This window comes from Papilio machaon, chromosome W (assembly GCF_912999745.1).
Source record: "Papilio machaon chromosome W, ilPapMach1.1, whole genome shotgun sequence".
In the NCBI taxonomy this organism is placed as follows: domain Eukaryota; kingdom Metazoa; phylum Arthropoda; class Insecta; order Lepidoptera; family Papilionidae; genus Papilio; species Papilio machaon.
The window spans coordinates 3106795-3129549 of NC_060015.1; the positions used below are offsets into that span (position 1 = coordinate 3106795).

The 22755-nt window shown below is 44.1% G+C and overlaps 3 protein-coding genes across 3 annotated transcripts; 1 reads left to right on the forward strand and 2 right to left on the reverse strand.

Moving 5' to 3' along the window:
* The first annotated feature begins 3855 nt into the window (after positions 1 to 3855).
* Positions 3856 to 6075, forward strand: LOC123722900. Its single transcript, XM_045685462.1, has one exon. The coding sequence runs from the start codon at positions 3856 to 3858 to the stop codon at positions 6073 to 6075; it is 2220 nt and encodes a 739-aa protein (XP_045541418.1).
* A 5003-nt stretch (positions 6076 to 11078) lies between these two features.
* On the reverse strand, positions 11079 to 16579 carry LOC123723166. The gene is made up of 2 exons (XM_045685727.1): positions 16139 to 16579; positions 11079 to 11539 (listed from the first exon to the last, which is right to left on the reverse strand). The coding sequence occupies exons 1-2, from the start codon at positions 16503 to 16505 to the stop codon at positions 11265 to 11267; spliced, it is 642 nt and encodes a 213-aa protein (XP_045541683.1). The 5' UTR covers positions 16506 to 16579; the 3' UTR covers positions 11079 to 11264.
* Positions 16580 to 16761: 182 nt separating this feature from the next.
* Positions 16762 to 20863, reverse strand: LOC123722901. Its single transcript, XM_045685463.1, has 4 exons — positions 20714 to 20863; positions 20027 to 20489; positions 17652 to 18169; positions 16762 to 16812 (listed from the first exon to the last, which is right to left on the reverse strand). The coding sequence occupies exons 1-4, from the start codon at positions 20861 to 20863 to the stop codon at positions 16762 to 16764; spliced, it is 1182 nt and encodes a 393-aa protein (XP_045541419.1).
* Between the last annotated feature and the right edge of the window lie 1892 nt (positions 20864 to 22755).

A 22755-nucleotide genomic window follows, 5' to 3' on the forward strand; every position in this document is an offset into this window, starting at 1 on the left:
TCGTATTTATCGCTCATTCATAACAATGAAGACATCGACGATATTAGTAAATTTCACTACCTTAAATCGTATCTAGAGGGCGCCGCGACTTCAGTTATACAGTCGGTATCCGTATTTATTTATTTATTTATTCGGAGAATTAACAGACACAAGTTTATGTTATAGTTACATGCGTACAATCTAATATATAAGTACATAAAAACTTATCTCCTAAAACATTCTCACTGAGACATACATAATTGCAAAAGAAGCTACAAAAAAGTAAGATTACATAGTAAGCGTAAAGTGACAAGTAATAATAATATGTAAACAGTCCAATCAAACATATTCTGCCCGGTAACAAATTAGCCACGTTACGATGAAAACAGTAAATTATATATTTACAAGTGTATAATGTGCAAGGGTAATTTAACTACTTAATTTAATATTATATACTTAATTACTTAACCTTACTACTAAGTGTCATAAGCCCATTACAGATAGTAATAAATTTAATTGTAAGTATACCTACGTTACACATAGATACATTTATCTTAGCCCACAATAGCATTTATTTCTTTTTTAAATTTATTTAAGCTGTTGCCGAAAAGGTTTGTAGAACCAAATTTTATATTATATGATTTACATATTCTTTGTAGAGGAGCTCGCTCGCCGGCGTTAGTGGAGCACGAAACTGTGTCCAGTAACGCCGTCGATCGCGTTCGTCTAGCGGGGGTTCTGAAACGAATTTCTGCCAACAAGGCAGGGCAGTTATACTTATCATTACATATGTTGTACAATATAGTAGCATCTATTTGTTGCCTTCTATTTTTAAGTGTAGTTATACTAAATTTTTCTTGAAGTTTTTTATATGATAAAGGTTTTCCAAACAAGCGAAGATGCACCGCACAAAGAAATTTTCTCTGTGTTCTTTCTAGTCTTTCTATGTAGGTATTATAATCTGGGTTCCACACTACTGATGCATATTCTAATTGAGATCTAATTAAAGTTTTGTACAAAATAAGATAGCTTGAGAGCTTTTTAAATGGTTTGGTAATGCGTAATACAAAACCCATCATTCTATATGATTTTTTGATAATATTTTCAATGTGATGATCTAATATTAATTTTTCGTCGATATAAACTCCAAGGTCTTTTACTAATTTTACCTTCTTTAACAGTATATTACCCAATTTATATGTATTTACAATGTTCTTTTTATTTCTAGTAATAGATATTTGCATTCACTTATCATAGGCTAAATATAGTTTATTGTTTTTACAATACTGTTCCAGACGATCCAAATCTTCTTGTATCAATATACAATCATTGAAGTTTTTGACAGTTTTATATATTTTAAGATCGTCAGCGAACATCAAAAAAGATGCATGTTTGAAACAGCTCGAGATATCATTCACAAAAATAATGTACATTAAAGGACCGAGTATGGAACCTTGTATAACACCAGATGTAACTTCTGCCTCATTGGACATATAGCCGTTTATAGTAACTTTTTGTATTCTATGGTCCAGGTATGATATAAACCACCTTAACAAATTCCCCTTAATACCATTATAAGATAACTTTTGCAAAAGAAGTTTATGGTCTACTTTGTCAAAAGCTTTTTGAAAATCGGTGTATATTACGTCGACTTGGTTTCTATTATCCATAGACTTGAACAAAAAATTGCTATATAAAAGTAAATTTGTTGTTGTTGATTTGTTTTTAACAAACCCGTGTTGTTCCTCGATTATGTGTTTTTCTATATGTGGATAAATTACATTATGTATCAAACATTCAAAAACTTTTGGCAAACATGATTGACCAGATACAGGACGATAATTGGTAACATAAGCTTTCGGCCCCGACTTATGAATAGGTGTGACATGAGCCATTTTCCATCGATCCGGGAAAATTCCCTCCGTCAAACTTTTATTAAATAATAAGTACAATGCATACGATATCACGGCCCTAATGTTTTTAATAAATATAGGTGGAATTTTGTCTGGACCTGGCCCTTTATTGACATCTAATTTTTCTAGTTGTTTTGCGATTATTTCCTCGGTTAACAATATATTGGTAATATTACTTCCGCTTATGTGTTCACTTTCCATATTTAGTTCCTCTGCATTTATACTAACTTTTTTTTTCAAACACTGAATTGAAAAAATCCGAAAACAGATTAGCCATATCTTGTGGATTATCGGTGTCGACAAGGGAGACGTAATAAAGCTGCGACTTTCAGATGCATACTGATTTATTTATACTTTATTTATATCTACCCTTATAAACAATACCGACAACCCCCTTTTAAACAAAAACAAAAAAAAAGTACAACAACATAGAAAAACAGGAAAAAAAAAACATTATATTAGGTCCTTACATATGAAATTGGCGTTTTGTATGGGAGGAACAAAAAGTCGAATATTTTTTAATATAATATATTTAATTAATCAAAGTATGAACCATTATTTTCTATGCACTTTTGCCATCTCATAGGTAGTTCATTGATCCCTTTACTAAAAAAACCAGTCGGACGGGAATCAATAAAATCTTTGAAGGCGATTTGGACTGCCCCATCGGAGTTGAATTTTTTCCCTTGCAAGAAGTTATCCAAATTTCGAAAAAAATGGTAATCTGTTGGAGCAAGGTCCGGGGAGTACGGAGGATGTCTTAGACTTTCCAATTGAAGCTCTTCTAATTTAGAAGCCGTCTGTTGCGCAGTGTGTGGTCTAGCGTTGTCGTGAAGCAGCAGTGGCGTGGAGCGATTGACCAGCCTAGGTTGTTTAGCCGCTAGCTTTTCCATCATGGTTTGCAATTGCTGACAATAGACATCAGCCGTAATAGTCTGGCCAGATTTGAGAAAACTGTAATGAACAATACCGGCACTAGTCCACCAAACGCTTACAAGTAACTTTTTTGGGGTTAATTTTCGCTTGGGGCAGGATTTGGCTGGCTCCACGGACCTGCTCGGTTGTCCGAGTGGGCGGAGAGGTGAACTCCGACGTGGCGCGTCCCCGGGTGGTGGATAGGGGAACGCCCCGGCATTTTTGTCGGGGTAGGGCGAAAGCCCCGTGAACCAAACACTAGACGGGTGGAGCGCAGCGATGCGCTATCCCGATGGGTTGTTGCTCGGACTGTTCTGGTTCTGGGACAGTTCGGGTGGCGACCACCCGTGCGGCGGGCCTGCCGGTCTTTGGCCGGTGGGCGATGGCTTCGGCCACCGTCGGACAACCCGTAATCCGCACTGAGCGGAACCGGGGGCCCTGCGCACTGAGCGTGGGGCTGCGAGGAAGAAAACCTCTCTAAAAAATTACCCGGTGGCAACACCACACTTGGCCGTCCGCTGGTCTTTATGATCGGTGGACGCCAAGCAAACCGTAATCCGCACTGAGCGGACCGGGGGCCTTGCGCACTGAGCGTTGGGCCGCGAGGAAGGGAACCTCTATAAAAAATCCCCGGAGGAGGAGGAGCCCCTCCACCTCCTGTGATCATCACAGGATGAAGGATGGGGCTCAAGCACGCTCATTGGGCGGTGCTGGGTACGGCGAGCACCGAGGTGCTGCCGTGCGGCGTGTTGGGGTGTTTTTCCGCGGGGCTATGCCGGACAGGGCATCCCATACCGGACAGGCCCGCGGAAAACACCAGTGGATCCTTAGGGGTCGTAGAATGGGGGGCCTTCAAGGTCCTCGGCGCGGCAGGTATGGTCAACTCGGCCACCCTGTCGGGCAAATACGTCGGTGTGTGGCAGCACATTTAACTGCAGAGGACTTCGGTCGTGGGATGGTGGCCTTCTAGGCCGCGCATCGTGGTCAGGGACCTCACCCTGTATCTAAAGGCGGTTTCCGGTGTCCGATAACACTGGAGAACTATGTAATGGCATCTCGAAAAAAGAAACTACCCCAGGAGGGTACCCTCAGTTCGGCTGAGGGAGAATCCCTCCCTGTGGCTACGGCTGCAGGCTGCCCCTCGTATTCTGGGGGGGGCAAGGGCTGCCTTACTGTCACCCAAAAAACGACCTTGGCGAGAAATTTGGATTCTGAAGCATGCGATTTGGTTTTAAGGAAGGAAAAAGAGGTTGGTGTTGGGAACGGGAGACCTGCAGAGTGCCGTGAGGCGGCCCCAGGTCATACCAATGATGACACCATGGAGTGCGATGGTAGGGCAGCGTCGGATTCCGACTGCAGCCACATCGTCATTTCCGAGAGGTCCCAGATTTCGGAGGCGGCCGCAGCGATGTTCGGCGCGAAGCGGCCCCGTCTCAGCGAGGGATCCGAGGACGAAGACCGGGCGGTGTCCCTAGCGATGGCAAGGTGGCGCCAGCAAGAAAAGAGGGCTGCGGCCAGAGCTCGGGCCAAGAATAAGGAGGAAGACCTCGAGAAGGAAGCTAAGATCACTCGTTTCCGGCGCGAGACAAGGTCTGCGCTGTTTTCTCGACCTGCGGAAGTAACGGGAGAGAGATGCGCCGCTCAGCTTCATGAGCAGGTGCAGGAGGACCTGGAGATTATAATGAAGGTGGCGACCAAGTCGTCCAACCTAAAGGGTACCTTTGTGCGGGCCTTGAAGGACGCTGCGGCATCCATCAAGGAAGCTGTGGAAGTCCTCGGGGCTCGCACACAAACGGAAGAAACACAGCAGCTGCAGGCAGACAATGCCCGCCTGCGCGCCGAGATGGACGCACTCCGTAAGGAGCTTGCTACCATCAAGGAGGACCTGGGGACACGGGGTTCCGCTGGCCATTCCGACCCTGATGTGACAATGGAGGCCGCCCCCGCATCACGGCCCCCACAAACACAAACACCGAGCGAGACGCCCTCCGTGGAGGAGATCTGTCGTGCAGTGATGGTTCAGGTCGGGGGGATGATGAACGCCCGCCTGGCCTCGCTGGAGGACAGACTTCTCCCGGAGAAGAACCTGCGGCCGCCTCTCGCGGCCGATACGAGGAAGAACGGGAGCACATACGCCGACAAACTTGCGCGGCAACAGACGGCACCCAAAGTGGCGGCTCAACCCGGCCCCAGCGGCACTCAAAGGAAAGCCCCATCGGCGCCACACCAGCGCCCGTCGGGTCCTGCCCAGACCTCCTTACCCGCTAGCGGGGAAAAAGAGAAGAGAAAGAGGAGGAGAAAAAGGAAGAAGAAGAAGAAGAAAGACCCACCACCCGGGCAGCAGCCGTCGCAGCCCGCGGTTGGCGAGTGGACAAAGGTGGGCCCTAAAAGGCGGCCTCAGGTGAAGAGTGGTGCTGCAAAGCTGCATGTGCCTCGGTCGTCGGCAGTTGTTATTACGCTGCAGCCGGGCGCTGCGGAGCAGGGTGCCACCTACGCCAGCGTCATTGCCTCGGCGAAGGAGAAAATAAACCCAGCCGAGTTCGGAGCCCAGGGCGTTCGCCTTCGGAAGGCTGCCAATGGGGGACGTGCCTTCGAGTTCCCGGGCGCCTCTAGTGGCGAGAAGGCGGACTCCCTGGCCCAAAGGCTCCGGGAGGTCCTGGATGGTGGTGTCGTCCGCGTCTCCCGGCCTATTAAGTCCGTGGCCCTACGGGTGGCAGGCTTGGACGACGCCACCACCAGTGCCGAGGTGGTTGCCGCCATTGCTGCAGCGGGAGGGTGCCCCGCCGAGCAGCTACGGGCCGGCGCAATGTCGACCGGCCGCGACGGACTGGGATCAGTCGTGGTCCAGTGTCCCGTCGCGGCTGCAAAGAAGATTGCGACCGTCGGCCGCCTACTGGTGGGTTGGGTGTCCGCCCAGGCCAGGTTGCTAGATGCCCGCCCCATCAGGTGCTTCAGGTGCCTGGCTCCAGGGCACATATCTTGCCAGTGCCAAGAGGGAGTAGACCGCTCCGGGCTCTGTTTCCGGTGCGGTCAACCAGGTCACAAGGCCCGCGGATGCACGGCCGCGCTTCACTGCGTCGTCTGCGCCGCGGCTGGCGCCCCTGCGGAGCACCATGTCGGGAGCAAGGCGTGCATCCCCCCATCCAATGGGAGGAGGAAAAAGAAGGGAGGAGAGGAAGGTCTGAGCCCGACGGCCGGTCAGTCCTCGGACTCATCCCAACAGGCAGCGGCGCCGGGGGCTGAGGAGGCAGCTATGGTCGTCGAATAATGGCCCTCAACCTCCTCCAGGCCAATATCAATCACTCCGCCAGAGCTCAGGACCTTCTGTTCCAGAGCATGGCGGAGTGGAGAATACATGTGGCGGTGGTGGCCGAGCCCTACCGGGTCCCGTCTGGGGACGATTGGGTGGGGGACACAGACGGGCTGGTGGCCTTAACGTCCCGGTCCGTCACAGGCTCTCCGGCCTTCGCGGACGTAGTCCGAGGTCAGGGATACGTGGCGGCCCTCGTCGGCGACATCTTGGTGGTCGGGGTGTACTTCTCGCCGAATCGGAGTCTCGCCGACTTCGAGGCATTTATCTCTGAGATCGGCGTCCTAATAGGCAGAAGTCGATCCACCCGAGTGCTCGTCGCGGGGGACCTCAACGCCAAATCCTCGGCTTGGGGATGCCCGACGACGGATCCGCGGGGCCGGGAGTTGGAAGATTGGGCGACGGAGACCGGACTCATGGTCCTCAACCGGGGGTCGGTCAACACGTGCGTGCGGTGTCAAGGCGGCTCCATTGTTGATGTCGCCTTCGCCGATGCCGTCCTGGCACGCCGTGTTTGTGGCTGGCACGTGGTCGAGGACGTGGAGACGCTTTCGGACCACCGTTACGTGAGGTTCGGCATATCCGCGTCCCCGTCCAACCTGAGTGGCCCAGATCGGCCCCTGAGCGGGGAGGGTCCACGGTGGTCTTTGTCACGGATGGACCGGGACTTTTTGGTCGAGGCCGCTCTCGTCGAGGCGTGGTTTTCTGCTCCCCGGGAGCGTGTCGACGAGGTCGGTGAAGAGGCGGCGCGATTGGGTGCGGCCATGGCGCGGGTTTGTGACGGGGCTATGCCCAGGGTCCGATCCGTCCCCTCCAGACGGCCGGTGTACTGGTGGACAGCCGAGCTCACGCTGCTGCGCAGTACTTGCGTGGCGGCGAGACGCCGGTATACCCGCTGCCGTCGGCGGAGGCGCCGGGACGCTACGGAGGAAGAGCGGCTCTACTCCCTCTACAGGAGTGCGGTCAAGGCCCTTCGGGTGGCTATCGGCGCGGCGAAGGACCAGGCGGACGATGAGATGCTGAGAGCTCTGGATAGTGATCCATTCGGGAGGCCCTACAAGGCCGTACGACGAAAGCTCCGATCTAGGGGCCCTCCCATCACCCAGAGTCTTCAGCCACATGACGTCGACGCGGTGGTCGCCGGCCTGTTCCCGCCGGCAGCTGCCGGTTTCAAGGCGCCTGATATGGCTGAATCCACTGGGGAGGGAGGAGATCCAGGAGCACCGCCGGTAACGGAGGATGAGCTGAGGGCGGCGGTGTTGCGCATGCGCGCCAAAAACACTGCTCCCGGCCCCGACGGTGTGCCCGGCCGCGCCTGGGTCCTAGCGCTGGAGCCGCTCGGACCGTGGATACGGGCATTATTCCAGGCCTGTTTGGAGCGGGGCCAGTTCCCGAGTGAGTGGAAGAGAGGGAAACTGGTCCTTCTCAAAAAGGACGGCCGTCCGGCCCTCGAGCCGTCGGCGTACCGACCGATAGTTCTGCTGGACGAGATCAGCAAGCTCTTTGAGCGGGTGATTGCCGCTCGTCTCGTCCAGCACCTGGAGAGTGTGGGGCCGAATCTCAGCGCCAACCAGTTCGGCTTCCGCACTGGCAGGTCCACCCTGGACGCCATAGCGCGGGTGAGGGACCTTGCGGAAGATGCGGAGTCCCGGGGCGAAGTGCTGTTGGTGGTGTCTTTGGACATCTCCAACGCCTTCAACACCTTGCCCTGGGAAACCATCAGGGAGGCGCTGGGATACCACGGTTTCCCGCCGTACCTTCGGAGGATTGTCGCGGCCTACCTCTCCGAACGCTCGGTCGCGTACCCAACCAGCGTCGGCTGGTCGCAGCGGGCAACGTCGTGTGGTGTTCCGCAGGGGTCGGTTCTCGGGCCGCTCCTATGGAACATCGGGTACGACTGGGTGCTGCGCCTGCCCCTCCCGGGTGGCGTTGAAGTCGTGTGTTACGCTGACGACACCTTGATGACGGCGCGGGGCAGCACTCACAGGGAGGCCCGATGCAGGGCTACGGCTGGCTTGGCCATTATGGTGGCCAGAATCCGCCGTCTGGGTTTGGAGGTTGCATTGCACAAGTCTGAGGCCATGTATTTTTACGGGCCTCGACGAGCACCTCCGACCCAGTCTGCGATTATGGTGGGCGGGACTTTCATCGGCGTCGGAGGTACGATGAAGTACCTTGGACTCGTCCTTGACAGCCGATGGAAATTTGAAGAGCACTTCCGGCGACTGGTACCGAAGCTCCTGGGGGCGGCCGGGGGCCTTAGCCGGCTCCTGCCGAACCTTGGCGGCCCGGGCTCGCGGTGTCGTCGCCTGTACACAGGCGTCGTGCGATCCATGGCGCTGTACGGTGCGCCCATCTGGGCAGACACTCTGACCGCCCGGACTCGGGCCCTGCTGCGCAAGCCGCAAAGGGTCATGGCGGTTAGAGTGACCCGTGGATATCGCACAGTGTCGTGCGACGCGGCCTGTGTGCTGGCGGGGACGCCGCCATGGGACCTCGTCGCGGAGGTGCTCTCCGGCGCCTACTGGCGGAGGGCGGAAGCCCGATCCCGGGGGGAGCCTCCTCCCGCGGTCGAGGAGGGTGCGTGGCGGCGGGCGGCGGAGGCGCAGCTCATCGCTGTCTGGCGGGAGCGGCTGCTCACGGCGTCCGCAGGCCAACGCACGATTGAGGCGATCCGGCCCGTCCTCGAGCTCTGGATGGGTCGGAAGCACGGGGCTCTCACGTTCCGTCTGGTGCAGGTACTCTCGGGGCACGGTTGTTTCGGGGCGTATCTGTGCCGGATTGCGCGGCGAGAGCCCAGTGCGAGGTGCCACGAGTGTGGCCATGCTGAGGACACGGCCCAGCACACGCTGGAGTTCTGTGGGAAATGGTCGGACCAGCGCGCCGCACTCGCGGCAGAAATAGGGAGGGACCTCTCGCTGCCCGCTGTCGTCAACGCGATGGTGGGTAGCGAGAGTTCCTGGAACGCTGTGGCCTCCTTTTGCGAGGAGGTGATGGCGCTGAAGGAGGCGGCAGAACGACGGCGAGAGGAGGACGCAGCCGCGGACCCTCTTCGCCGACGTCGCGATGGACGCAGGCGGCATGCGCACACCCGCCGTCTACCTCCTTAGCGGAGAGCTCCGGGCGATGGACGGCCCATTGCCCCATCGTCCGCCGCATACCTCTTTAGATGCTAGGCGCTCCCGGCGTTATGGGTGTGCCTTATGACGAGCGTTGTGGGGGGTACTCACTGCCCCCGTGAAGATGTGAGTCTGCGGTAGCGGACGGTCGCCGGCTGTGTCGCGGAAGATTGCGCGAGTGTTCCCGTGTCCCAGCCGCAAGGCGACGTGGAGGGCCCGAGGGGTTTTAGTGGGTATGGCCGAACGTCTTTAGGCGAGTCCCACACTCCCTGCGCCATTGCACTGCCCGGCGCAGGGGTGCGCAACTGCATTTCCCCTCATAAAAAAAAAAAAAAAAAAAAAAAAAAGGATTTGGCTGGCTGGCCAGGATCCAACCATTGCGCTGAGCGCTTCCGATTATCGTAAAGAACCCATTTTTCATCACAGGTAATGATTCGGTTTAAAATACCTTCATTATTGTGCCGGTTTAGTAATGTAACGCAACAGTCGACGCGCGTTTGCCGGTTTGCTTCAGTCAATTCGTGAGGTACCCACCTTTCAAGCTTTTTAATCTTCCCAATTTGCTTCAAGTGAATTAAAACAGTTTTATCACTAACATCGCATCCTGCAGCTAACTCGGACGTGGTTTGCGATGGATCCGCTTCCATAATAGCCTTCAACTTTTCATTATCAACTTGAGTCTCAGGCCGTCCACGGGGCTTGTTCTGCAGATCGAAATTTCCAGAACGAAAACGTTGGAACCAAAAACGAACTGTGTTTTCTTTTGCAACACGACCGCCATACACATCATTCACCCTTCGAGTCGTTTCCGCAGCACTAGTGCCACGGTGGAACTCGTACTCGTAAATAATGCGATATTTTAAGTTTTCCATTTTGTAAAATGAGTTACGCAAACAGAAAAAAACAGAAGAAAAAAAACAAATGAATGACGGTCATCGAACCACAAATATATGAGTCTATATCTGTACAAATTTGAATTTGGAATTCCTTACCAAAGAGGAGAAATTCGTGATTAAAGTGGCCAGTACGAAAAACGCCAATTTCATATGTAAGGACCTAATATATTATTTAAATTAGACTAACACATGCCTTATAAAACGTTGTAGGTAATTTTTGTAACAATACTCTTGGGGTATGAATTAAAACAATGAAAACCTCTTTGTTTTTCAAAGAAATGTTTTGTTTGTAACATGTAAATTATATAGGTAATCAATAGCAGTTTCGGTTAGACTTTAACTGTATTAAAGTGCACACTACTATTCTTTACATTTATATGTATATTATTTATTTGTTCATTACTTCCATTGAATATTTTGTTATAACATTATTTATTTTACTACTTTCGATATGATATGAAATAAACTATCTAATACTTACTAACTAACTAATAACACTAATAATAACTTACTAATACTTACTAATACTTATCACAAAAATTATATATATTAAAATAAAAATTTACGTTTTTAAGCTGTTAACAGTTAACTATAAAACTTTAATGATGTAAAATTATAATAAATGGAAAAAGAAAACGAGAACAATTATACATAATCTACAGAGAAGCTATATACTGTGAATATGCCTTCTTAGCCATATTAAACTATTATATCGGCTTCAATTACAATAATATAAAGATAATACAAAATAATTTTTATGTACGAGTATATTCCAATTACATTGATGCTGTGCCGGGCGCGGAGTATCCCCACCGCTCAGGTTGCCTCACGGTCCTGCCAGAACGAGTTGTGATTTGGTTAGGCTGATGTGAATATGCCGGCTGACAACTATTGTTAACTGTTATGTCGTCGTAAGTGTCGCTATTTGAGTCGTTTAATGATTCATAATGTCGGTGCAGGTTCGTGAAGAATCATTGAAAGATCTTACTTGATCGCGTGCTTGTTGTAAGGTTGAATGTTGAAATTGAAGTGAAGTAAAAGATGGCGCCGACGACCGCCGGCCGGTCGGCCGTCGGCGCGAGAGCAGCGATGACAGTGCACTGTCGCTGCTCTGTGGCAATGTTGCCACTTTTTAAATATGGCGTAGACAGGCTGCCCCCCTTGGGTCAGGAGCATCCTGGTCCAACGCAGCAGGTAGTGGGCAGAGGCGGTTGTAGGCTCTGCGCAGCGTCCCGGTTGTGGTGAGGACGTCAGCGACGCGGTTGACACCGTCGCTGCCAGGGTGGACGCCAGTGATCCTTCCAATCAGCCATCGGTTTGGTGGAAGGCGATCATCCTTCACGACGACCATTTCTCCTAATTGCGGTTGCGTTCCTCGCGTGCGCCACTTGCTGCGGGACTGGAGTTCTGAAAGATATTCCTTATAATATCTGGTCCAAAAATGACATTTTAATTGTTGAATTCTCTTGAATTTGCTTAAAGTTGATAATTGGTGATTTTCCACCTGAGGTGCAGGCGACATAGTTATTGTTCGTCCAATTAGAAAATGGGCCGGTGTTAAGGGAATGAGATCCGTAGGATCGGACGAAAGAGGAGTGAGCGGTCTAGAATTTAGTATCCCCTCTATTTGTACTAAAAGAGAATTCATATGTTCGTAGTCTAAATGAGTCATAGATAGGACTCGTTTTAGATGGTGCTTTACCGATTTTACTGAACCCTCTGCCAAACCGTTAAAATTGGGACTATAAGCAGGACAAAATTTAAAATTTATATCATTTTCAGCCGAATATGAAACTATATTGTTGCAGTTATCCTTTAAAAATTTTGACAATTCATTACACGCCCCTTTATACTGAGTTCCATTGTCAGAATAAAGAGTTGCTGGCTTACCTCTGCGGGCAATAAACCTGTTTAACGCGTCAATAAAACCTTGCGAAGTGAGATCGGTGACGAGCTCAAGGTGTATTGCCTTTACTGCCAAACATACAAACACAACTATATAGGATTTGATAAGTTGTGCACCACGACCTTTTCTGTTCAATATCATGATTGGACCGGCATAGTCTGTAGCTGTGTTTAAGAATGCGAATTCAGACTGCAACCTCTCCGCAGGAAGTGTACTCATGATTGGTTGGTAAGTTTTGCCTGCAAATCTGAGACAAGTTGTACATTGATGTGTTATTTTTCGGCAGAGGTTGCGTCCTCCAACGATCCAAAATTTGTGCCGTAGTGTAGATAAAAGTAATTGTGGTCCTGCATGTAATAATATTGTGTGGTAATGTTGTACTAATGTTTTTGTTATGTGATGTGATGCATGTAACAATATTGGATGTTTTGTGTCATAGTCGTAGTTGGAGTTTGACAATCGACCTCCAACTCTAATAAGATGGTCATTATCAATAAAAGGGTTCAATTTAATCAGTTTATCTTTTGGTGAAAGTTCACCTTTCATGAGTAAAAAATATTGTTTATTAAACATATCTAGTTGCACTCTTTTGCACAACACTAATAATGCTAGTTTTAATTCTGAAAGTCTAAGTGGACCAATATGTTTATTATTTTTATTTTGACAATTGTGTTTGAATCTTAATAAATAAGCTACGATATGTTGCATTTTGTTAAAATTTGAATATTTGGTTGTGAAATGTTCATCAATATCTTGCAAGACTGCAGTCGCAGAAATATGAAAGTTAGATTTTATTTCTGGTAAATTTGAAATATCTAAGTTTTGAGGTTGGGATGGCCAATCTATGTTTTGATGCCGCAAGAAGTGCGGACCTTCCCACCACAAATTTGAATTTTTGAGTTGTAAAGGATTCAAACCTCTGGAACCTATATCAGACGGATTGAGATTGGTTGGGACATAATTCCATGCTGCTGGATCAAATGTATTAGTAATTTCTGTTACTCTATTGTATACAAATTGTTTTAATTGTTTTTTGCAAGTTTTTATCCAGCCCAGCACTATAGTTGAGTCACACCAGAACTGTATTGAGTCGATGTTTAATCGCAACGCACTTACTACCTTTTTTGTCAATTGTGTTACAAGTAAAGCACCACAGAGTTCGAGCCTTGGCATTGTTAGTTTATTTTTTAAAGGTGCCACCTTACTCTTTGCAACTAGTAAGCGTACAGTTACTTGACCACTGCTCGATATTGTGCGAATATAAACACAACCTGAAAATGCCTTAATTGAAGCATCGCTGAAGGCATGAATTTGGACTGTTATATACTTTTCACATAACACTTTTCGAGGTATTGTTATTTGAGAAATGTATGGAAAGTATTCTATGAATTGTTTCCATTGCGACTCAATATCAGTTGGTACTGGTCCGTCCCAAGGTATATTGTGAGCCCATAGAGCCTGAAGGATAAGCTTTGCTTGTAGCATGCATGGGTTTACTAAACCCATGGGGTCAAAGATGTGTGCTATTGTGGACAAAATAGTGCGTTTTGTTATTGAGGTATCATCTATAGGTATTGATGGAAACAACAATGTGTCAGTTTTGCTGGCCCAGGCTACGCCTAAGGTCCGTGCACAATCATCTTTATTTAAGTTCAATGTGTCATTATTGTTGGTTTCATCAACAATTTCATTTAAAATGGACGTTTTATTTGAACGCCACTTTCGTAAATGGAAATGAGCCCCTTTGAGTTCGTTAATAACACCCTTACAGGTTTCAACTAGTGTATTTTTGTCATCATTTCCAGTTATAAAATCATCTACATAAAAATCGTGTAAGATAGATTGACTTACTAATTGATTGGAACACTCTTCACCTAATTGTTTTAAGCATCTGGTAGCCAAGAATGGTGCTGAGGCTGTACCATATGTTACTGTGTTGAGTGTATATTGTTTGATAGGTTGTGAAGGATCTGAACGCCAATAAATTTGTTGTAAAGAGCGTTGACCTTCTGTTACATAGATTTGTCTGTACATTTTTTCTATATCGGAAGTAACAATATATTTATGCTGTCGAAATCTAATAAGTATGCTTAATAGGTCGTCTTGCACTACAGGGCCAATGTGTTGAATATCATTTAGTGAGACACCTGTACTGGTCATTGCGGATCCATCAAACACTGCACGCAAGCGTGTGCTGATGCTGCCCTCGCGCAAGACACCGTGATGTGGTAGAAAATATGAATTTGTAGTAAATTGTGTGTTTGTTTTTTCAGACATATGTCCTAACTCTATGTATTCATTCATGAAATTGATATATTCGTTTTTGAAACTAGGATTTCTTTTAAATTTGCGTTCTAAAGAATTAAATCTAACCAAAGCTTGTTGGCTCGAGTCACCCAGACAGTCCGGGGACTCTTTAAATGGAATTGTAACAATAAACTTGCCATCTGGGTGGCGTTTTGTTGTGGTAGTGAAGATCCGTTCGCACTCACTCTCAGCTTTAAGATCGTGCAATTGTTGAGTGACTGGAGCGGCTTCAGATTCAAAAAAAATAGTTTAATTTTTCATCAAGCTCGATATCGTTTGTGAAATGGCAATGGACTGTATGTGAATAAAATTGTTTTGATTTTCTTTTGTATGGTAATTGAATTGAACCAGAAACTAGCCAACCAAGTTTTGTTTCAACGAGGATTGGTTTGTGTTTACCCAGAGATATTTGATTTGAAGAAAGAACATTCCAGAATAGATCAGCACCAAGCAACATGTGTACCTCTGACGGCACAGCAAATGTTGGGTCAGCAAGTTGAACTTGGGAAGGAATCTCAAATGAATTGGTATTAATGGGAACCGTGGGTATCAGCTGAGTGATATTGGGAACGATAAAACAGTTGACTTCTGTTTTATAATGATTTTGATATAGAGATGAAATTGTGACGTCACATCTTTGTGAGATGTTGGACGATTGTTGATTTAGTCCTTGGACTGATACACATGTGGAATAACTGGGTATCCCTAATTGCCTTTGCAAAGATTGTGTTATGAAACTGCTAGTGCTACCATTGTCCAATAGAGCACGTACTTTGTGTAATTGCCCAGCATGATCTTCTATGGTGATCATTGCTGTTGATAATAAAACCTGGCTATTGTGTATTGATGAAAGTGTAACAGGTTTAGATAGTTCCTGTATATTTGGTAGAACAACACAGTCACTTTTAGAAGATTGATTAACCGGAGGTTCATTAAATTGTTTAGATGGATGCAACATAGTATTGTGTCGCTTTGAGCATAAGCGGCAGGAACTGAGTCTACAATGTTGTTCATTGTGCCCAGACCGCAAGCAATTTGTGCAAAGATTCAGATCTTTTATTTTTGTTAGCCGAGATTCTATGGACATTGCCTTGAACTTAGGACATTGATATATGGAATGAAAATGTTTGCAAACGGGGCACTTAAATTGTTTTTGTTTAGATGTTTCATTAACAATAAATGTCTTGGGACGGTTGTGAGTTACATCACTATAACGTCGTGACTTAGGTTGTCCCTGAGCTTCTTCAATGGTTTCTAAAAGATCTGCACGGTTTTTAAAAATTGCATGAACTCTTGCAAAGATGGTACATGCTGAATCCGATTACGCTCAGTTTCCCAATCGCGCATTGAAACTAAATCAAGTTTGCTTGACATCATGTGAATAATTAACACATCCCAATGTTCTGTTGGAAGTTTTAATGTATTTAGAGCCCGTAGGTTTTTATTTACCCAATCTATTAAGTTCCGCAGAGCCTTGGAAGACTCTTGCGTGACAGGCTGTATGTTAAATAGAGCTTGAATATGGTTGTTAATTAAAATTCGATTGTTATTGAATCTGTCACAAAGTAAGTCCCAGGCAACATCATAGTTCTCCGTTGAAAATTCTATAGATTTGATAATTAAAGCCGCTGTATCCTTTAATGAATTTCTTAAATAGTGAAATTTATGTATTTTTGGAATTGTGTGATTGTCGTGTATTAATGATTTGTAGGTGTCATGATATTCTAACCAATCTTGATAGCGACCAGAAAAGGTGGGTAAATGTATTGTTGGTAATTTGATGCTCGGCCCACCTGAATATCCAATAACACCTGAGCCCGACACCGATGCACTGTCATTGCCCGCAGCAGTAGCAGCATTAACAGCGGCATGCCTGCTGAGCAAATCCTGCGCAACAGCCATGGCGCTGAAGTAGCTGTTCTCGAAGGCAGCTCGTTCTGCATACTCGTCATCTGGAATGTCGGTTAATCCTTCTATATCATTCTGTACCGAGTCAAAGTCATTGTACATTTCTTGCATTTTCCCATTTCTTATGGTTAATTCATGGGCCTGTACACTATTTATAGTTTTACTAGGTAATAATGTATCTAGAAATTTTTTAAACACTGTTAATTTTGATTTGAAGCTTGCTCTAGATTTTTTCAAAGTTTGGATGTCCATTTTGATTGTTAATTGAAAGTAAATTAATGATGCAAAGTTAATTAAATGTTAATGAAAATGAAATAAATTATAAATCCCTGCTTTTGTAAAGAAAATTAAACAAAGTTACATATGCAAATAAAAAAATTAAATTGAGGGTAAGTAAAAAAATAAAAAAAAATACTTAAATTTTGTGAAAAAACTTGAAAAAAGCAGGCAGAACGTTAGGTTATATTCAAGCAAGCAGATGGCAGAACAACCGAAGGCTCATGAGGGTTCACTCGGCTACCAACCGGCTTAAGCGGGAACAATGACCCCACATGGATTTCTGTAATGTTCGAAATTTAAGTTAGCAAATGGTTAAAATTATGCTGCATTAGTACAAATAGAGGCAATACACCGTTCTAGACCCTTTAGAAGTGTACAATAGTTGAATTTTTTTTTTTAAAGTTAGTGAAGGTAAGTGGGATGACGCGACAATTTTTAATTTGTTGAAACGAAATAAATTATAGTTTTTTGAATTTGGAATAATGATTTTTGAAATGATTAATAACAAAGAAATTGAATAACACACCTTTAGATAGTTGGTATGATTGAACAAATAGATTGAAAATTGCAATAGTGAGATTTACGTAAATAGTTGGAAAATAATTGGAACGAACTCACTCATCTCCGCAAACCTCTCTAGGTATATATTGGCTTGATGAATTGAAGATTTGATATTCAGCACGCGTCCATGTCGATCAATCTTCTTTTTTCGACCGCACCGCTTCGAAATTTTTCTTCTTGGCCCCTTTTGATTGTTGAGTTCCAATAGAAATTATTCGAATCCGGCTCGAAATTATGTCGGTGCAGGTTCGTGAAGAATCATTGAAAGATCTTACTTGATCGCGTGCTTGTTGTAAGGTTGAATGTTGAAATTGAAGTGAAGTAAAAGATGGCGCCGACGACCGCCGGCCGGTCGGCCGTCGGCGCGAGAGCAGCGATGACAGTGCACTGTCGCTGCTCTGTGGCAATGTTGCCACTTTTTAAATATGGCGTAGACACATAATTTTTTAAACTTGTATTAAGATTTAAATGTCTACGGTTGCGAATTAATGTCGTACCATTGTTCAATTTTATGAGATAAGACCTCTTACTTAAGATTGCCTGTACGACCCCGCTTACCCATTGCTTATTGAAACGCACTTTAACCTTTTGACCTACAACTAGGTCACACATATCCTTAGCTCTTTTATCGTAATAATATTTTTGTTTTAATTGTCTATCAACTAAATTATTTCTTACGTTCCTGTAGATGACAGGGCGAAGTAGACGAGGCTGGTAAGGAATTGTTGTTCTTAACTTCCTACTGAATAAAAGCTCAGACGGAGATGGTAATGTTGTACTTATAGGTGTATTTATATAATGTAGTAACGCAAGTCTAAAATCAGTCTTATCTAAACGGGTCTTTTTCATAATGTTTTTTATAGTTTGAATTGTTCTTTCAACTTGTCCATTCGATTGTGGATATCGAGGGGATGATGTTATATGCTTAAAGTTCCATTCGCGTGCGAAAAGTCGAAATTCTTTAGAATTGAATTCAGGGCCATTGTCTGACATTACTGTTTCAGGAATTCCAAACCTAGAAAATATATTTTTTAAATGATTTACTATAACATCACTTCTGAGTGATTCCACTTGAACTACCTCAACAAATTTACTATAATAATCAACGACGATTAAATATTTTTCGCCCTGAAAATGAAACGAGTCCGCCCCTATCTTCAGCCAAGCCCTATTTGGTACCTCATGCGGTATTAAAGTTTCTTTTTGATTTTCGTTTTTAAAAGTAAGACACGCTTGACATTTACTTATGTAATCTTCTAATTGACTATTTATGTTCGGCCAAAACATGCTCTCTCTCATTATTAATTTACATTTTTCTAAACCTAAATGCCCTGTGTGTATTTTTTTTAGCATCTCATCTCTCATGACTTTTGGTATGACGACTCTGTCGCCTTTCCAAACTAAACCGTGTGCAGTTGATAACTCATCCCTATAACATCAGTAAGGAGAAACAATATTATTTAATTTTTGTTTATGCTCGGGCCAACCATTTTTAATAAGTTCTATTAATGTCTGCAATTCATTATCGTTTTGTGTGCAATACTGTAATTTTACAAAATGAGAATCTGTGAGTGGATTCGAAGCTATGACCGCAGAGACGTGCGCTTCGGTGTCCAAGTAATTACTCAATTGCGCATGACTCACCGGCTCCGCGTCGCGCGACAATGCATCGGCTATGAACAAATATTTACCGGGCTTATATTTTAATGTGAATGTGTATCGTTGAAGACGTAACAACATTCTTTGTAGCCTGGGGGGTGCCTCAGCTATGGGTTTCACTATAATGTGCACTAAGGGCTTGTGATCTGTCTCAATCGTAACGTCACATTTACCAAAAATGTAAGAATAAAACTTTTCACATGCAAACACACAGGCTAACAATTCTTTTTCAATTTGAGCATAATTTTGTTCGGCTTTAGTAAGCGTACGAGATGCATAACTAACCGGTAAATTATTTTGTAATAAACAAGCACCCAGACCGTTTTTACTCGCGTCCACCGATAACACTACTGGCTTATTGACATCGTAATATTGTAACACAGGTGGTTTGGTAAGACACTCTTTTAGAACATTAAATGACCTGGCATGATCTGGCGTCCAGTGCCATTCTATATCCTTTTTTAACAACTGTCGTAGTAAATGTGTTTTATCTGACAAGTTTGCAATAAAGCTACCGACGTAATTAACCAAACCAAGAAACCTTTCGACATCTTTTTTATTTTTTGGAACCATCATTTTTTTTATCGCGGAAGTATGTGACTCGTCGGGATGAATCCCATTTTGAGTGATTCTATGACCTAAATACTTAATTTCCGTTAATGCAAATTTACATTTTTCTTTGTTCAACTTCAAATTAATTAATCTACATCTATCTAGCACTCGCTTTAACCGTTCATCGTGTTCATACTGGGTTTTACCATATATTAATAAATCATCGACAAACAAACACACACCTTCAATGTCATCAAAATTTTCGTACATCTTTTTATGAAATACTTCTGACGCTGACGAAATCCCGTACGGTAAACGTAAAAATTTATATCTACCAAAAGCTGTATTGAACGTGCATAAATCAGCGCTTTTTTCATTTAATTTTAATTGCCAGAACCCATTTTTGGCGTCTAATGTGCTGTAAAATTTTGAACCTGCCAAATTTGTCGTGATTTCGTCTAGCGTGGGTAAGTGAAAGTGTTCCCTTTTAATTGCTTTGTTAAGATCCTTAGGATCTAAGCAAATACGTAAATCACCGTTTGGTTTCCGTACGACAGTCATGCTACTCACCCAATTACTCGGCCCTTCTACTTTACTTATAATTTTTTGCATTTCCATCTCATTTAATTTATTTTTTACCTTTTCTTTAATGGCCACAGGCAACTTTCGCGGTGCGTGAACAACCGGACGGACGGATTTATCTATAGCTATTTTGTATTCACCTGGCATACATCCTAAACCTTCAAATACGTCTTTATATTCGTGCAGAATTTTCTCCTTAAAATTATCATTACTTTGTTTACTTATTGCTAACGTCAGTTTTATTAAATTTAATTCCTGACAGGATTGACAACCTAAAATTGGTGGCGAATCTACATCGGCTATAATAAAATCTAAGATGTAATTAACATCCTTGTACTTGACTTTTATGTTACACCGACCTACAACTTTAATGTCCCCGCCGGAATATCCGCGTAATTTAACTGCACTTTTCATTAGACTGTCACTTGTCATACCTATCTTTTGTAAATATCTTCTAGGCAGCACATTCACATCAGCCCCTGTGTCTAATTTAAATTGAATTTTATTCCCGTTTATTAATAAATCTACACACCATTTGCTATTGGGTTCATGAAAATAATAAATTACCTGGTCAGGGGACTGGTCAGCATGTGGGAACTCCGACTGCACCTCGTACACATTGTTGCATACTCGCGAAAAATGATTTAAATTGTTACAATTAAGGCATCTCCTTCCGTACGCTGGACACTGATTATAACCATGAGTTATGCCGCACTTCATGCACTTTGAACTGTTATCACGTCTCATATACTTATTGTTCGAATTTACATTTTCGTTATTAAACGTCGAAGACGTAGTGCGAAAATTGTTTGACGCAGAATGCATGCCGTAAACGCCGCCGGGGCGTGCGGGCTGGCAACGCCGCGATGTACCGCCGCGCCATGGCACGCCGCGAACACCGCGCCCGCGCGCACGCCCTGCTTCCGCTGCGCCTGCACGCTGAAATCTCCACATTGCGTCACACTCGTAGTTTTCATAACAGATGTCTTTATTTTCATTACGTTTGTTTACTTCGTATGCATTATTTTCTTCGGTTTTACATTTAATTGTTCCAGCTTGCACTTTTGATATTTGGGCAAGATTACATATATCTAATGTTTTTTGAAGAGTTAAATCCGGTTCTCTTAACAAACGTTCTCTTAATGAATTATCTGTAATCCCACAAATTATACGGTCCCTTATGAGGTCGTCGCACAAGTTCGCAAACTCACAATTTGCCGCCATTTTCTTTAGTTGAAAAGCATATTGTTCGACAGACTCATTATCTTGTTGTTCTTGGGTAAAAAATTGATGTCTGAGCACTGTAATATTCTTTTTGGCCTTGAAAAAGTTATCAAATTTTTCTATTAGTCTCCCTAAATTTGAAAAAGACTCGTTAAATTGGTTGTACACTTCCCTACACTGTTCGCCAACCAAATGCAAAAATATATTAATTTGAACTTTTTCACTCTTCTTCTCTAATTCACAGGCTTCGTAATAAATAAGGAATGCACTTTTCCATTTTTTCCACTCTTCCGATAAGTTTCCTGATGTTAAATTGTCCAAATTATTAGTATAACAAAATGGCGACGGTGGAGGGACCACCGTCGCCATTTTGTTATACTAATACGGCTTCCATTTTTTTGTTACACGATTGTTATTTAATGTTCCTATATTTTATTTGTCGCTAATTTCTCACTATAACTGCACAATATTTTGTCCACTTTTACTTTTAAACTTTAAATCGATAATCCTACCGGCTGCGCCATGTCGACAAGGGAGACGTAATAAAGCTGCGACTTTCAGATGCATACTGATTTATTTATACTTTATTTATATCTACCCTTATAAACAATACCGACAATCGGCAGATTTGTCTCCAAAAAACATTTTATTCGGATAGCAATCATCTGACTTACGCTGAGATGATACAAAACCCCAGAATGATTCCATATTTTCTAATAACAAATTTTCTGTAGAATTGGTGTAGCACTTGAAGTCTGTTTTTAGTAATAATTTACAACGCGCCCTGAGTAAACTATATTCGCGATAATCCGCCGATAATCCATAAATTTTCCACTTGCGCCATACTTTTTCTTTACGTTTAAGTGTCTTTTTCAGTGCTGATGAGAACCATACAGGATACAGAGTTTTTCCTTTAATCTTAAGTGGGACATGGACATCAATTATCTTAAATAATAGATCATAAAACGTATTAACAGCTGTGTTAGTGTCCAAGTTACCTAGTTTTGCCTGCCAATCAATTTGCTTTAAAGCGTTAATTATTTCTGGGTAATTTGCTTTCCGAAAATTATATGTCGAAAGTGAGTTTTTTTTCATTACATGGGGAGACCTTTTTCTTTTGCTAAAGAACTGTACGGAAGGGTGATAATTGTCAATTTTTGTTAAAGGAATAGCTGTTTCAATATGTGAAATGAAACCTGAAGTACAAAACAACAAGTCTAAAAGTTTATTATTCGAGTTTAATATATGGTTGTATTGATACAAACCTAACATTTCACATGTTTCAATTAGCGATATACTTTCCTCATTCAGACCTGATATAATCGGTTTTAAAGCTTTGTCGATATCCTGAGTCCAACCAATGTCTGGCAAATTGAAATCACCTACAATACATACTTCAGTTTTTTGTTTAGTAAACTTATTAAAAATACTTTCTAGATTTTCCAGATATAATTTATACAACCTAGTTCCAGATTTTGGGGGTAAATAAACAGCGTTTAAAAACGAGAGCACGTAACGCCTTTTATGAACAAAAACAACATCCTTAACATGAGGGCTCGAAGAGAACTTCAATACGCTTGTCTAACTCAGAAAGTGATTTGGAAACAGAACCCAACATACTTATTTGAGTTATTAACCTTTAGAA

Excerpts from the sequence above, each read along its gene's own strand:
- LOC123722900 (XM_045685462.1), top strand. The coding sequence starts at position 3,856 with ATGGCATCTCGAAAAAAGAAACTACCCCAGGAGGGTACCCTCAGTTCG.
- LOC123723166 (XM_045685727.1), bottom strand. The coding sequence starts at position 16,505 with ATGGACATCCAAACTTTGAAAAAATCTAGAGCAAGCTTCAAATCAAAA. Across the intron at positions 11,540-16,138 it reads AGGTGTTATTGGATATTCAG|AACTCCAGTCCCGCAGCAAG; the intron begins GTGGGCCGAGCA and ends AATATCTTTCAG.
- LOC123722901 (XM_045685463.1), bottom strand. The coding sequence starts at position 20,863 with ATGAAAACTACGAGTGTGACGCAATGTGGAGATTTCAGCGTGCAGGCG. Across the intron at positions 20,490-20,713 it reads ACGCCCCGGCGGCGTTTACG|TCGGAGTTCCCACATGCTGA; the intron begins GCATGCATTCTG and ends TACGAGGTGCAG. Across the intron at positions 18,170-20,026 it reads AGGTTTAGGATGTATGCCAG|TTCAAGTGGAATCACTCAGA; the intron begins GTGAATACAAAA and ends TTGTTGAGGTAG.